This window comes from Littorina saxatilis, linkage group LG10 (genome assembly GCF_037325665.1).
Source record: "Littorina saxatilis isolate snail1 linkage group LG10, US_GU_Lsax_2.0, whole genome shotgun sequence".
In the NCBI taxonomy this organism is placed as follows: domain Eukaryota; kingdom Metazoa; phylum Mollusca; class Gastropoda; order Littorinimorpha; family Littorinidae; genus Littorina; species Littorina saxatilis.
The window spans coordinates 11,170,039-11,187,157 of NC_090254.1; the positions used below are offsets into that span (position 1 = coordinate 11,170,039).

At 43.3% G+C, this 17,119-nt stretch overlaps 2 protein-coding genes across 2 annotated transcripts in view; one reads left to right on the top strand and one right to left on the bottom strand.

Annotated features, from left to right (window-relative positions):
• The window catches only part of LOC138978156 (protein RCC2-like), a 99,390-nt gene that overhangs the window by 60,339 nt on the left and 21,932 nt on the right, over positions 1–17,119 (bottom strand). The gene's annotated exons all lie outside the window — the stretch shown is intronic.
• On the top strand, positions 109–17,064 carry LOC138978162 (COP9 signalosome complex subunit 7b-like). The gene is made up of 9 exons (XM_070350823.1): positions 109–204; positions 7,527–7,727; positions 8,292–8,367; positions 9,336–9,424; positions 10,301–10,360; positions 11,228–11,370; positions 12,380–12,485; positions 15,138–15,259; positions 15,905–17,064. Exons 2-9 carry the CDS (start codon positions 7,560–7,562, stop codon positions 15,939–15,941), a joined length of 801 nt encoding a protein of 266 aa, XP_070206924.1. The 5' UTR covers positions 109–204; positions 7,527–7,559; the 3' UTR covers positions 15,942–17,064.

Sequence of the window (17,119 nt, forward strand, 5' to 3'; positions counted from 1 at the left end):
ACTAAGATCTCTTTTCAGTTATTGTTTTCTGTTCATTATGGCATAAAACATAGTTCTTGTGTCTGATTCAACCTATGGTCTATGTGTAATTGATTAAATGTCACCAGCAGTCACTTTTCCATTGCTTTTCTTCTGCGAGGGGAAATAACTCCCAAACCTTGCTGATATTTCCGGTTCAAGGTGGTCAGCAAACTCTAAAAGACGGTAAGATTTTGTTAATACCAATAGAACTAAATGCATGACACATTGCTTCACTGATTGATCTTTAAATGCTGAAGTGGCACCAGTTGTCTAATGTTTATGATGTAGTGTGCAAATAGCAGAGAAAACGCTACATGGTTGAGCGACAAGAGAGAAAATTAGAGAATGACTAGCAAGAAATTTGAGTCCTTTTTTTGGTGTGACTGAGGGTTTGGTATGATAGGGGCTCTGTGTCATACTCAGGTCAGGAGAGAACGTGTGTGTGTGTGTGTGTGTGTGTGTGTATGTGCAAAGTAGACACGTATACACGCACACTTTTTTTTGATACTGCAAAAACTGTATAAAATTACGTTTTAAAATGAAGGCAAATTTACACAGAAGGCCGGTTATAGTCGACCAAAAGTGGGTGCATTCCGTGTAGATGCTGTAGTGTCCTAGGCTTTTGCGCATCTTTGCGCAGGATCTAGATGTACATCCGGGAACTTTACATGCGATGTCTGCACGAGGTCCAACGACTTCACACCACGAATCTGTGCCTTTCTATTTTGATATTACACTGTTGAACTGGATCAGCCTCATGTTCACGTGTGCTTGTGCTGCTGTGTAAACTCTCTCGCACTCAACACCAACAACATTACACTGGCGACGAGTCATTCCGGCGAGAAAAACAGTGAAAATAGATCGACACACAGGTAAGTGACGTCACGCTGTCATTGTGGTACGCCGAACATTCAGTTACAACGACGAAGCGGCAGTAAATCTAGACTTAAATATTGCTGCACCTGTCGACATGGCTACTGCTCTTCCAACTTTCGACAAGTTTGTTGTCTTTTCATCCTCCACTGAACACACAGTAGGCCAAAGATGGAAGAAATGGCTGAAACGATTCGAAGTGTTGCTCACAGCAATGAACATTACTGATGGTGCCAGAAAGCAAGCTCTACTGCTCCACTATGCTGGGGAGGAAGTCTTTGACATTTTTGAATCATTTTCGGCTGCACAGAAGGGAGAAGATGAGGGCAATGCTGATGATTCATACGCCAAAGTCAAGACATCTCTATCAACCTACTTTGAACCAAAGAAGAATGTTGAGTTTGAGGTTTTCAAATTTCGTCAGATGAAACAAGAACCTGGTGAAACTGTTGACAACTTTTGCACAAGACTCAGACTTCTTGCTGCAACTTGTGACTTCACCAACACAGATCGTGAACTCAAGAGTCAAATCTTGCAAGGCTGCACCTCAACACGCCTGCGCCGCCGAGGTCTGCGAGATGAAATGGAGTTAGAGAATCTTCTCAAGACAGCAAGATCACTTGAAATTTCTGACGTACAAGCAACAGAAATGGAAGCTGACGAGGCTGTGAATGCAGTCTACAGAAACAAGCACCCCCAGCAAGGCGGACGAAGAAGCAACACTCAGAGTCAGCAGCAGCCGTTTCAAGAAAACCGTGGTCAGACATCATGGTCACACCAACACGGAGGCACAACCAGTTCTCGTCCTTGCGCTTGGTGTGGAGGTCATTGTCGCTCAAGAACGAGCTGCCCCGCTCGCGACAAACAATGCAGATCTTGTTCGAAGATGGGACATTTTGCCAAGGTCTGTCGCTCGAAACCTCAAGGTCGTTCCAACGCATCGCACGACGCTCGCATGATCAACACACGGGCAGATTCACCCAGTCAACATTCGTCAGACTCAGAACGCTCAGAGTCAGAGTATGCCTATGGGGTCTCATCTGTCACTAGCAAGACGCCCAAAGTCAACCTTCAAATGTACGGGGAGTCCGTTCCCTTCTTCATCGACACGGGGGCATCAGTGAACATCCTCGATGACGACGTGTTCCGGAAAATCAATGCCCCAGCGCTGAAAATAAAGCCAACCTCCACCAACATTTTTGCCTACGGCTCCAGCCAGCCGCTCAAGGTCAGAGGAACCTTCGAGACGACAGTGTCGTACAAGAAGACCAGGGTCACCACGACCTTCTTTGTTGTTCAGTCAACACCACACGCCAGATGTGGAAATCTTCTCAGCGCAAAGACAGCACAAGAACTTGAACTCCTACACTACACGTTTGCCACATCAACATCAGCACCACCCCAAACGGTCGCTGATCATCTTGTCGAAGACACTCCTCAACTCTTTGAAGGGATGGGGAAGCTGAAAGATGTCAAGGTCAAATTCTACGTAGATGAGTCAGTTCAGCCCACAGCGCAACCTCATCGTCGAATCCCTTTTCACCTGAGGAAGAAAGTTGAAGCTGAACTCAAACGACTCGAGCAGCTTGATGTCATTGAAAAGGTAGACGGCCCAACGCCCTGGGTGTCTCCGATCGTCGTCGCACCGAAGCCGAAGAAGCCAGAAGAGATTCGCATCTGCGTCGACATGCGCCTTCCGAATCAAGCCATCAAGAGAACACGTCACATCATGCCTACGATTGACGACATCTTGTCAAAGCTCAACCAAGCCACTGTCTTCTCCAAGCTTGACCTTAACTCTGGCTATCATCAGTTGGAGTTGGATGAAGAATCGCGCAACATAACAACGTTCTCAACACATGTAGGGCTTCGCCGCTACAAACGCCTGAACTTTGGTGTCACGTCTGCAGCTGAGATTTTCCAAAATCACATCGCTGAACTGCTGACAGACATTTCTGGCTCTCTCAACACATCAGATGACATCCTCATCTACGGCAAGAGCCAAGAAGAACATGATCAAGCGCTGAAACGGGTGTTCGACAGGCTCTTGGAGAAGAATCTCACTTTGAACAAAGGCAAGTGTGAATTCAACAAGGATCAGATTGAGTTCTACGGCTTCATGTTCGGCAAGACGGGCGTCTCCCCAGACCCCAAGAAGGTGACAGCGATTCAAAACATGAAGACTCCAACCAACGTCAAAGAAGTCCGGAGCTTCCTCGGTCTCACCAACTACGTCTCACGTTTCATCGCTGACTACGCCAACATCACAAAACCTTTGAGAGATCTGACCAAGAGCAACGTGGAATGGACATGGGGTCCAGACCAAGAAGCCGCCTTCAACCGCCTTAAGACTGAACTAACAGGAGTGAAAACGATGTCCTACTTCAACCCCAACCTTGAAACAGAGGTCCTGGTGGATGCCAGTCCTTTCGGCATCGGAGCTGTTCTTACACAACGCGACAAGCATATGTCACACATCATCTCTTACGCCAGCCGTGCGCTGACAGACGTGGAGTCCAGATATTCTCAAACGGAGCGAGAGGCCCTTGCAGTCGTCTGGGCGTGCGAACACTATCATCTCTACCTCTTCGGTCATCACTTCACAGTGTTGTCAGATCACAAGCCACTAGAGGGAATCTACAACAAGCCCACATCAAGAACCTCGAGTCGCATCGAACGATGGAATCTTCGACTGCAAGCGTACGACTTCACTCTCAAGTATCGACCTGGGAGTGACAACCCAGCTGACTATCTCAGTCGTCATCCCACTGAAAACGCCAACGCTACTACACGTCATGAGTCTAAAGTAGCAGACGAATATATCAGCTTCCTGTTGAGTCACACTGTCCCCAAGGCCATGACTCTGCAAGAAATCACTGAAGCAACGAAAACTGACCCAACGCTCAAAGCAGTAACTAGAGCTCTCAAGTCCGGACAGTGGTGCACACCGCATGACTTTGACATTGACATCACTTCGTTCAACATCTTCAAGACTGTCCGAGATGAACTTTCCTTCAGTGACGAACACAACGTCCTCCTGCGTTCGAGTAGAATTGTGATCCCTAGAAGCCTACAGTCACGAGCAATCGATATTGCCCACGAAGGCCATCAGGGTATGGTCAAAACGAAGCAGCTCGTACGAGAAAAGGTGTGGTTTCCTCACATCGATCGTCTTGTCGAGACGAAAGTCCAGTCCTGCCTTGCTTGTCTCTCGACAACCCCAGATCACCCCGCAGAACCCCTCAAGATGACCTCCCTTCCAGATCGTCCCTGGTCCGAAGTCAGCATTGATTTTTGTGGACCTTTCCCCTCTGGAGAATACCTCCTTGTTGCTATTGACGCTTATTCCAGGTTTCCAGAGGTTGAAATCCTCACTTCGACCAGCGCCAAGGCTACAGTCCCAAAACTTGATGCAATATTTGCTCGCCACGGCGTCCCAGACATTGTCAAGTCCGACAATGGTCCGCCTTTCAACAGCCATGACTTTGCACAGTTTGCAGACTACTTGGGATTTCAGCATCGCAAAGTTACACCTCTGTGGCCTCAAGCAAACGGAGGTGTTGAACGCTTCATGTCCACCATCAAGAAGACCGTCCAGGCAGCACAAGTGGAGAAGAAAGCCTGGAAGCAGGAACTGTATCGGTTTCTGCGTAACTATCGTGCAACTCCCCACAGCACGACTGGGGTGAGCCCCGCTGAAGCGCTCTTCAACAGGAAGATGAAAATCAAGCTGCCTGAAATCAGCAAGAAGACGTCCCCTACAAAGCTTGACAAGAAGATCCGACTTCAGGATGAAGTCAAGAAAAAGAAGATGAAGGAATATGCTGATGTGAAGCGCAGAGCTACAGAACCTGACATTCAAGTCGGTGACCCAGTTCTCGTCCGACAGCGCCCAGAAAACAAACTCTGCCCTCACTACTCTCCAACCCCCATGAAAGTGACCTCACGCAAAGGGTCCATGGTCACTGCTGATGGAGGGGGTCGCAAGGTCACACGCAACTCCTCGTTCTTCAAGAAGGTCCCGTTGCAAATGCCTCCTCATGCAGAGCCGCCCGAAGTCAGTCCTGATGCAGAGCCGGAAGATGTAGAACCCACTGTGCCACAGTTTGATTCCTGCCCACCTGAGTCACCTGAGCCACCGCCTGACTTACCCAGAAGGTCGTCCAGGGTGCGGCGTCTGCCACAGTACTTGCAAGACTATGAATGACCTTTGCGGATTCAATTTTGCGAAATAACTTTTGCTTCATTTGTTAGTTTTAAAATTTAAAGTTTGCATGCGTTTCTTTTATTTTAATTTCACTTCATCCTATCTCACCTAAGTGTCGGTCAGAGATGTATTACTTGTTTTATTTTTCAGCTTTGCTTTCAACGGAGTTTTACAAATGTGTTTTTATTCAGAGGTGAGGAGGGATGTAGTGTCCTAGGCTTTTGCGCATCTTTGCGCAGGATCTAGATGTACATCCGGGAACTTTACATGCGATGTCTGCACGAGGTCCAACGACTTCACACCACGAATCTGTGCCTTTCTATTTTGATATTACACTGTTGAACTGGATCAGCCTCATGTTCACGTGTGCTTGTGCTGCTGTGTAAACTCTCTCGCACTCAACACCAACAACATTACACATGCATATCCTGAAGGCGTTTTTCCTGTGTACAGAGAATGTACCCTGGTGCATTTCCTGTAGTTTTTCTCGAGTCTCGTTGGAGGTCACGTGATGCTGTGCTACACCCTCAGAAATATCGTTTGTTTTCAAAGTTTGTTGATCTAGAAACGTTTCGCCAAAAACATGCAGCCCAAAGCTCTAACAAGTCGCGTAAGGCGAAAATACAACATTTAGTCAAGTAGCTGTCGAACTCACAGAATGAAACTGAACGCAATGCAACGCAGCAAGACCGTATACTCGTAGCATCGTCAGTCCACCGCGCACGGCAAAGGCAGTGAAATTGACAAGAAGAGCGGGGTAGTAGTTGCGCTGAGAAGGATAGCACGCTTTTCTGTACCACTCTTCGTTTTAACTTTCTGAGCGTGTTTTTAATCCAAACATATCATATCTATATGTTTTTGGAATCAGGAACCGACAAGGAATAAGATGAAAGTGTTTTTAAATTGATTTGGACAATTTAATTTTGATAATAATTTTTATATTTTTAATTTTCAGAGCTTGTTTTTAATCCAAATATAACATATTTATATGTTTTTGGAATCAGAAAATGATGGGGAATAAGATGAACGTAAATTTGGATCGTTTTATAAAAAAAAAATTTTTTTTACAATTTTCAGATTTTTAATGACCAAAGTCATTAATTAATTTTTAAGCCACCAAGCTGAAATGCAATACAGTAGTCCGGGCTTCGTCGAAGATTACTTGACCAAAATTTCAACCAATTTGGTTGAAAAATGAGAGCGTGACAGTGCCGCCTCAACTTTCACGAAAAGCCGGATATGACGTCATAAAAGACATTTATCGAAAAAATGAAAAAAACCTCTGGGGATTTCATACCCAGGAACTCTCATGTCAAATTTCATAAAGATCGGTCCAGTAGTTTAGTCTGAATCGCTCTACACACACTCACAGACACACATACACCACGACCCTCGTCTCGATTCCCCCCTCTATGTTAAAACATTTAGTCAAAACTTGACTAAATGTAAAAAGATAGCACGTTCCCTTTCGTCATTACTAATGAACCCTAATAACGACACTGATATAGCAGGTTTTACCGTCAACATAGCACAATGCGTTACGCCACGATGATATGATGACTTGACCAGCACGCCGCAGTATTGCTTGTGCTGTCAGCCGTTCAACACGTTATGTTCTAACTTGTGCTGTGTTGCCAAGTAAAGTGACACTGAAACTGACCTCGGCAGTCTTGGCAGCACAGGACATGAGACTGAGTGGGATCTGTTTTCCCTGTATACAGGAAAAACGCCTTCATGAAAAGCGCCTACTGGGAATGCATCCGCTTTTGGTCGACTTTAACCCAGGGTTCGTACAGAGTCCTTGAACCCTGGAAAACTCCTTGAAAATTGGAAAACCTTTTCCAGGCCTTGAAAAGTGCTTGAAAATAGAGTTTTGTGAAATAGTCATTGAAAAGTACTTGATTTTTCCAAATTGTTGCCTATACATTTTGTCAGCAGCTTGTCTTATTTAAACAAAAATGCAACTCCCTTTTTTTTCGTCAAATACAGTACACACATTTTGGGAGAATAAAAGATCGAGTGAAAACGAAAGCAGACGAACTAACTATTACTAGTCACCTGTAGTTGCTTCCCTTCCCGGAAGTTGGCAAGGGAAACAACTACGGAATGACTAATAGTTTGCAGACTTGAAAAACTGAAGGTAGGCTTGGTGCTTTGCATTAATTTGGGGAAAATCATGTCCTTGAAAAGCATTTATTTGGTCCTGGAAATGTCCTTGAAAACTCATTGAATTGTATCAGCTCTGCCCTGCAGGAACCCTGTTAACCTCTTCTGGTAAATTTAAAGACGGAATGAACGGAGAATGGATCAACTCAAAAAGCGGAATCTTAAAAGGGGGCAAGTTTGTAAATCAAGGTCACGGAGGGTGTGGGGGATCTGGGGTACGCTGCAAAATGATAGAATCTCTTGTGGCTATTGGTTTCAGCATATATCTCCAAGCCAAGCAGACGAGCACAAGATGTCGGGGGACAAGACGGTGTCGACCAGTAGCAATCCATTAGAGCCGTTCATCCTGCTGATGAAAAATGCCAAAGGGGCTGGCGCTGTCAGCGTTTTGACGCAAGCTCTCGAGGCGCCAAACGTCTACGTCTTCGGCGAACTACTGGATTTGCTTAATGTTCAGGAGGTAGGGCTGGTTTAGTGTAGAATGTTTTCTTGCTCAGTGGTACCTGCCATTTCAGGCCTTGGTGATGAAAGGACACCTTGCTCTTTGTGGCCAGGCTGACCACTGTCAGCTGGTCCCAAGAGTGTTCGTTTATCACAGACACCATTATTGTTTTGCGTTTAAATTTTAAAAAAATGTTTAATTTCAGTGTAATGGTTCCAACAACCTACCTTTCTAGTTTTTTTGATTCAGTGTATACTACATTTATTTTTTGTAGAAATAAATGCTCCTTTGTAAGTCTTAGAATAATTATACTGCTGTAATACCCCCACAGATATTTACCTAACCATCTTGCCAGTGCTGTGTTCTCTCATACATGTTCCGAGGTGATGTTGTGGTGCATCAGATCACCTTTCTGAAGCATTTGAACTGAGTTTCCTCTTTACTGAAAAAAGACATGTCTGTACTTGGCACTCTGAGTATACATAGTTCTATTTAAAAACAAATTGATTTATAATGTACTCTGTATATGTGTGTATCAGTGCGTTTGTGTTTCATACTATATAATATCAACTTATATTGCAGCTGGTAAACGGACCTCATGCTTCCTTCTTCAATCTCCTCAATGTGTTTGCGTATGGAACTTACAGAGAATACAAAGGTAAAATTTTTGCTCATCCCAAAGGTGCAGATTTAAATAGTTCCCATGTTTACTTGTTCTCTTGATTAACTGTACTTTACTGTACATAAGGCCTAAAAAAAAAATAGGTGTGGTTACGGTAACCCGACCTACCCTAATTTTAGGGGCCGATCCTATAACTTTTTATTACATTTGTCAACAACAACAACAACAAAAAAAACCGAGTGCAAAAAACGCAATGAAAGCGAAAGCGCCCGAGTCGCACACTTATTTCCCTGTCAAGTAGGTTTAATTTGTACACATTAGAAAAAAAAGTTACCAAAAAAAAAAGTGATTGCCTACCTACCTACCCTATTTTTTTGGGCTATGTTACCGTAACCACACCTATTTTTTTTTTTTGGCCTAACAGGAGTGTACCTTAACTTTTTTTAAACACCAGCCTGATAACGCGACAAAATGAACCAGGCCGGATCAGACCATAACCGCCCGGACCTAAAAGTCTTGTGAATAAAAATATATATACATTTTTCTTTGCAGAGGGCAAGATCGATATTAAAAGCTGATTCCACCAGTTTTTCTTTGCTTTTGGTTTTGTCTCTTTTTTCGTCATTTTATTAAAGGTGAAGTGTCTTGTTTTAAATCAAGCAGAATTATGATAATTGCATATCAGCCAAATGAAGGATTAGTCAAAAATCGTCAGAATCATACACATTTCAATTTGTATTTTCTAATGAAAAGAACAATTACACATGAAATGACAGAAACAAATGCTGAAAATACCTACTTTTTTTTAAGATGTCGTATTTCTAATACTGTTTTCAGGTGATCTTTTTGCTTTTGCTTCAGATGTTGTCATGATATGGTTGCGTCCTTTGTTGGGTTTTTTTTTCACAGTTTTGAACAGGTGTTCAACTGTATTGCATTGTGCTACACATCATGACAAACTTTTCTAACAAGTCCTTCATTTCTCTGGTTTGTTTCCCTTTCAGTTGAGAAAGCAAACCTACCGGAGTTGTCTCCAGTCCAACTGAAGAAGCTTCGTCATCTGACAGTGGTCAGCCTGGCCACAAAGAGCAAGGTGTGTATAGGGAAAGGAAAATATGTGTGTATAGAATTCTGTCTGTTTATTTTCCCTGAAACAAAGCTGTAACCCTATGACTTACTTAAATTTGAATGTTATCTATAAATTGACTGCTCGTGAGGCACACAATGTTATTGAAAGAGATTTATACTCACCATGACAGAAACGACAAGGCTTTACTGGATTGAACTATGGTACACAATGTTTAATCTATGGTTTAATTTTACAACGTCTTTGTGCAATACTGTTTTGTAATTGTGAGACAGGCCTAATGGCAAATTTCTATTTTTAAAGACAATAACGTATTTGTTCTTGTTCTTCTTCAATATTAACATGGAAAAGTAAAACAAGCCAAAAGCACATGCATAACAGCAAAGAAAAAATAAAATGTTCATGGATGGCCAAATTACCCACACGATTGCCAGGCAAGTACAAAAAAAATTGTTTGGCTTGGAGAAACCATCTGGCAGCTGGCCCGACTGGCCACAGACATTTTTTGTCAAATGTGAAACTACTTTCTGTTGTACTATCAAGGTTCCAAGCCATGTAAATGCCGCACATACAGAAAATTACTATCGTCTACAAAAAGTGCTGTAATGTTCATATGACATGAGATCAAGGCTCCTAAGTGGGACGCGTTTTGAGCGTTTCATTTTTTTCGCTGTCTGATCCCCTGGCCGGTCAACCGTTGGAGGTATTCTGACAGAACAGTTTTTTTGTTGCCAAAACACTTCCACCTATAGATTTTTTCAGTCCATGTGGAACTGGCCCATTCTCTTTATCTGGGAATGACACTGGCTGACAGACACAAGGAAGATGCTGTTTTGAATACCGCTGTTGAGACTAAATGTGTTTTTGTTTTGTTTCTTGCAGTGCATTCCATACCCGGTGCTACTGGAGGAGCTTGAGATTCAGAATGTGCGCAACTTGGAGGTCAGTCAGTTTGTGTGTTTGAAGAGATTTTCTGCCAACAGAGTGAAAAGAATATTGATGATGGTTTTAGTTTAACCCCTGAGAAATGATATGTAAACAAGAGGCGAAGCCTTCAAGGCTCACGTAAGAAATCGACAAACGGTAACACAAACTCAATCACTCCGTCACACACAGTAAGCATAGGTGACACGGTGCAAGAGTGCGAGACACTAGATCTAGATCTGTCTGTAGCCTACTTGCAGGGACACGACTGCCAGATGGCCAGATCGACACTGTGTTTTCGACAGCGCTTCCTCGCGCAGACACTGGAAACACGCTGTGCAGATTAACCTGTAGGAAATCTCCTATGGTATCTTCTGTATCTATTTTTCTGGAGCTACGAAACTGAACAATGTGAAATCATGAGTCGTCTTTTTCGAATCGACGAACTGCAGCTCGGTGATAACTGTATCTATACCACAATCCTTCACGCGATCTGACCTAACCTTGACCCCTGACCTGGTCTACATACCACACACGACACAAACCAGTCAGCTGTTTTTACCCCCCCCCCCCCCCCCCCCCCCAAAAAAAAACCACCACCCGTTTTCTTTGGATACACACTTTAACTACATACGTGCCGACGAAATGTTGATCATTGCTTCAATACTTTGAAGCTGTTGCTTGAATAATAACCAGGAAAAATTAGTATTTCGGTGTTCAGTCAAATGTTAAAGTTTCTACCACAGACATACATACATACGCACGCACAGACAGACAAAAGTTAGCATCGCATAGGCTACACTTACGTGAGCCAAAATTACTCTGAAGATGTGGAACTCTTAACTGACTTTGTTAATGCCTAGAAACTGCTGGATGTCATTGCAGGATTTGATCATCGAAGGAATCTACGCCGACATCATCCACGGAAAACTGGACCAGAAGAACCAGCAGCTGGAGGTGGACTACGTGATTGGTCGAGACATCCGCCCCACTGCCATCACACAGATGATTTCTGTCCTTCGGGAATGGTTAGTGTCAAGAACAAGACGGTGCTTTTTGTCTGTAGTAAAGCTAATTTTTTTTTGTCTTCTGGTGAGAGCAGCAAAGCTAGATGTCTTTTCCGTGGAGTAGACTTCTGGAGTGTATGATGTGTGTGTAAGTGTCAAGATCAAGTCCAAGTAGATGAGTGGTCTTAGGCAACAACAACAAAAAAGTCTGTTTACGGTAACATAGGCCCAAAAAATAGGGTCGGTAGGTCGGGTTTTTTTTTTCCCCCTTTTTTTTTTCTTCAAAAAAACTATATTTTTAAGTTATTTTGCCAAAAAACAAAGCCCTTTTTTTCCCCCAAAGGCCAAAAACAAGTCTATGGTCGCGCGAAAAACTAGGGTCGGTCGGGATACCGTAAACAGACTATTTTTGTGTGTGTGCCTTATCCAGTGTAAAAGATCTTGGATGGTGAGTCGAACTGTTTTGACTGTAAGGACTGTGCCATTCAAGTCTTTTCAGCTGACCACATGCTCATAGTCCCGCAGTGGGGCACTGCGGTTATGAAATTAAAAGCCCCTCCTGTTTTTGGAACCGCAGGAGCTTTCTAGTTTGCTGTTAGGTAGATTTTTGGTTCCTCTTTCCTGTCATGCTCTCTTTTTCTTCATGAATTCTTTTCTTTTTTCTGCCTTCTTGCTCATTCACCTGTATTTTTTCCAAAAATCTCTTCTCTTGCCGCTTGTCTCGCGATTCATGTATAGTTTAATCTGTTAGTGTTCTGATGTAAGTCCAGCAGTAGATAGGTTAAGCCTATTTTAACATACTGGAAACTGGTAATCTTCCAGTAGGTATTAATTTAGTTTTACTAAAGCCTGCTGGGACACAAGTAATGGGTTAGTGCATTTGTAAACAGGAATCGCTTGACAAGTGGCCCCCTTCATCCCCCCCTTCCTCGTCCTGATATGGCTCTGCGTAGTCGGCTGGACGTTAAGCAACAAATAAACATGCTCATAGGCCGCCATTTTTCTTCACTGGTGTTTCTTGCGATTGCAGGTGCACTGGGTGTGAGGGAGTGCTTCAGGGCATAGAGACTCAGATCACCAAGGCCAACAACAACAGAGAACAGCAGATCCGAACAACCAACCAGATGGAACAAGAGGTCGGTGCACATCTTCTTATTTACACATTGCTCTTCTATTGTGGGGAAATCGCTCAGTTGGTAGCGGCGCTGGCTTCAAAACCAGTTCAGGGATGGGAATTGTCCGCCGTTTGGCGGATTTCCGCGCTTTTTTTTTTAATTTTCCGCCGAAAAAAATCGCATTTCCGCTTTTTTTTCTCAGCCAAAAAAAAAATTTTTTTTTTTTTTTTTTTTTTTTAATTTTTGCAGTAGAAATTCCTCTTTTTTCGTATTTTAGTGCGAAATATGTAGTGTTTTACTTTTAGTGACAAACCCCCCCGGTCATCAAAAAATATTTCCTCTTTTTTCCTTAATTTTCAGCCGTTTTTACAATTTTTAATTCCCATGCCTGCAGTTGACGCTATCGGCGTGGGTTTGATCCCCATGTTCGGCGAGGGATTTATTTCCCAGAGTCAACATCGTGCAGGCTCTCCTCGGTAGCCGAACACCCCCTTGTGCACGCATGCGCATGATAAAGAACCCAAGTTCTCGGCGAAAGTCTCAGGGCTTGGAAACATCAATACACACATGCAGAAAAGAAAAAATAATATATGGGTAGCGCCGGACTGTATGGCAGCTTGCTTTCCCCAGTAAGAAAGCAGCCCGAATTTCCATGAGGGTAACCTCACAGGACTACCGTACTTTCCGGGTGACAAGGCGCTTCGTTATCTAAGACGCACCCCCTTCTTTTAAAAAAAAATTGTAATCCAGTTACCCATTGGACGCAGGGGGCCGATAGGGCGCACCAAAATGACCCAGTTTTTGCCATGAGAGGTGGTTCCCCTGTCATATCTGAGAGAGGAAACACTTCCTGCATCGGGGTCAGTGACCGGTCAGTGACCGACTTTAACTGAGTGAAAATATGTGTGCTCTGTGTGTGCGGCCAGATCAAAGGCATTGTGATAGCTGGGTGGCCTTGTTAAAAGACACGACCTTCTTCCCAGGGGTCAATGACCCAGTTTTTGCCATGAGAGGTGGTTCCCCTGTCATATCTGAGAGAGGAAACACTTCCTGCATCGGGGTCAGTGACCGGTCAGTGACCGAGTTTAACAGAGTGGAAATCTGTGTGTGCGGCCAGATCAAAGGCAGGGCAGTACCTAGTAGCTGAAACATGCATTATCACAAGTTGTTTGACTGGTACTCAAGCGGTCTCTTTGATTTTTTTCGTATTTCATACACGGATTAGGCGCTTCGTTATACAAGACGCAGGGGTCGAACTCGAGGAAAAAAGTCGCGCCTTATGACCCGGAAAGTACGGTATATAAAATCGTATCCTTATCTTATTCTTAAGCCCGTCCTTAATTGAGCCCGTAGTCGACTACACGAAGCTTCGCGAAGTCTTTATACCAAAAACCCGCAGCTACGGCGTGGTACTTTGACCCCAACATCACTTCTCAAGTTTTCACATGCGAAGCTTCGCCGTAGCTCGCAACGAAGTTGTTTTTTTTGTAAGAAGAGTGCTTTTCGATTCAAGATGGACGCCGAAATCAGACTCAATACCATAGTGAAGAATGCATTTATCGACTTTGGTTGACCCAAAGTACAAGAACTAACCTCCTACCTGTATTATTTCATACTGCGATGCATTGACATGTCGAATGAAACCCGAAATCCCAGCGCTCACGGCAACTGGTCCCGGCCGTGCTCAGTCAACGAAATAGAACACATACAATTAACTTACGTCATCATCAAGTACGTAAAGTACAATTTGTGACGTAAAGTACTCAGAAAGAAGCACACCACGCGCTGGTCGAGACTACGCGCCTGCGCTTTCTGGCTAATAAGATTTGAGACGCCAAGACATGAAAAGATAACTCTTTTCCGCCATAGTGCCTTCCCTTGGACTGCGACGAAGTCTAGTTCCGGTAGCTTCGCGAAATGAGCTACGCGTAGTCGACTTCGTCCAATTAAGGACGGGCTTTACCCTTATCCTATTCATCGGACAACGGACTCTGAAATTGCAAATAGTAAGCAAAGCTGTGGTTTATACCTATGTATTTTGGTGCTGATTTTGACCAACAAGAAACCCAAACCCTTCTACTATGTCTTTAAGGTTGACGAAAACTTTTGAATTTACAGATAAATTTATTATTATATTACGACCCGGATGCTTTCTGTGCTGAGTTGGAATGTTTGGTTCATTTAATTACACCCCCGGTATAGGGGTGTGTATAGGTTTCGCTCGATGTGTTTGTTTGTTTGTTTGTGTTCGCATATAGATCTCAAGAATGAACGGACCGATCGTCACCAAACTTGGTGAACAGGTTCTATACATTCCTGAGACGGTCCTTACAAAAATTGGGACCAGTCAAACACACGGTTAGGGAGTTATTGGTGGATTAAAATTATACAAGGACTTATAGAGGAACATCTTAATGGTCAAAGGGAAATAACCATTCTCACTCAGTCACTGCCACCAACTGAGAAGGTTATTTCCCTTTGACGGGGGTGTTTTTCCTACCTCGTAGGAATTTCTTGTTTTATTATTGACTTAAATTACTTCAGCAAGAAATTCCTACTGCGCACAGAATTCAGCCACTCTATTGATTACCGGCATGTGTGCAAGTGACAGTCCACGGTGAACATGATTGTGTCAGTTGAAAGTACGGTACCTTTGTCATTTGTCTCTTGCAGGTGACATCGATAAAGAAGACACTGAAGACAACACACAGCCAAGAAGGGGAGGAGCAAATGGTGACAGACAGCAGAGTGGACCTGCCCTCCGACAAACCCAAGAAAACGTCCAAAACCAAGGGGTAGGTGTTGTTCAGGTCCGTCTCCTGTCTTTTCTCGTTGTGTGGTCAGTGTTATGGGTCCTGTAGCTCAGTTGGCAGAGCACTGGACTTGTGATCCTTGTTTGTGTGCGTGTCTGGGGCGTAGTATGCATGCATGCTTTTTGTATGGGAATTATACTTGATGACTGCGACAGATCTGCCTGCTGCTAGATTTCTTTTTAACTGTGGGTCTGCTACAGAAGCTAGGAATCCACACTATTTCTATGGAAAGTGTGTTTTTTGTAAAATACCCGAGGTTGGGTTTCTCCGATTTGTGGAGGTCTTGAAACAGGTGTTTAACTGGATCAATGTAATTGATCAATTATCTGCTTATTTAACCCCTTCACTGCCACAATATAACAGCATTATCCGAACGGTCTATGGGAAAGAACTGTGTTTAGAACCCCTACAAGTCCTTGGACAGTGGTTACCTCCCATTTAGTTTTCAGAAATGTCTGAAATGTTGTTGACACAAATCCCACGTATGAGATACGGTTATGGGCGTAGGACAAACCGAAAATGACCATGTAGGGCAGTGAAGGGGTTAATAGTCGCTAACTTGTCACATAAATTGCAACGTGCAGGCTTGATTTTATGTTTAACTGATTTTTTTTATTGATTGAACAGGTTGCGGGGAAGCTCTACTAACAAGCTGTGGAAGTGAACCCTTTGTTACGCATCCTTACAAGCAGTCTGCCACCAGCATTTTACAGAGAGTAAGCCAAGTACGGATGTAACCTGCGTCTCTGGTCCAATGAAGCACAGACATTCGTTATGAAATGAGGAACACCTGTTGGAAGATGCTATTCTTATGATCTGTTGTGAATTTGTTTCCCCTTCAATTTTGTATGGTGCGTGTGTGCAAATGTATGGAATGAATGAACGAATGATCAAAGAAGTTGCGAGTGAGCATGATTTGTATGCGTTCGGCATGTTGGTAGAATGTTTCACACATTTCCTTTGCTTACATCAGGTAATCGAGTTAAACAGAAAAATTCAATGTAACCTTGATAACACAATGTTGGTCTATTCCTCTGACCAGCAGCAGACTAGTTTACCTTGGATGAAAGTGTGTACTCAAGTACTAGGGCTTTTCAACAAGAAAACTCAGGTGGAATCTGTAAAAGATGTGCATTAGAATTTTGTTTTATGTGGTACCAAATGTGACCCGTTCTCACAAAAGGGGGCCTAAGTCGGAATTTGGATATGTGGAGTTATGCCTATCACTGGAAACTGCATTTAATAAGCTTTAATTTGATACCAAAAAGAAGTTTGTGTGAAAAAAATTGCGGAAGTTAAGTAAGTGTGTTGTGAGCGAATTTGTGTTTGTGAAGACATAATTAACACATTTAAATAATAAAACTCAACAAAATATTTCGGAATATGAAAGATTAGGGTATAAAGAGGTCAGAAATGCAAAAAAAATGAAAATCACCCAAGTAGGCCCTCACTGCCTTTCCCAGCCGATAGCTCGGAACGGCTCGCTGCGACTTAGGCCCCCGTTTGTGAGAATGGGTCACAAATTATGTCAGAAATCACAACCCAAACAATCCTTCAATTTTTCTGAAGGTTTTGCTCCCTGGATCCCAACTTTGATTGCTTCTTTAAACAAAAGCACACTTGTTTCAATCAGTAGGAAGTACTTGTCTTTTATTTACACTGAATTTCGCAATGCCCGTTTTCAGTGCCGATAGAAAAACTGTTATTTGAAAAGAGATGTCTATGTAACACGAACAATTCTACCTGTATGCACAGAAATGACTGACAAATTAAATGAACATAACCTACTTTGTGGGCATACCATTTATGAGTATGTATGAATGGACATGTTCACATGAAACT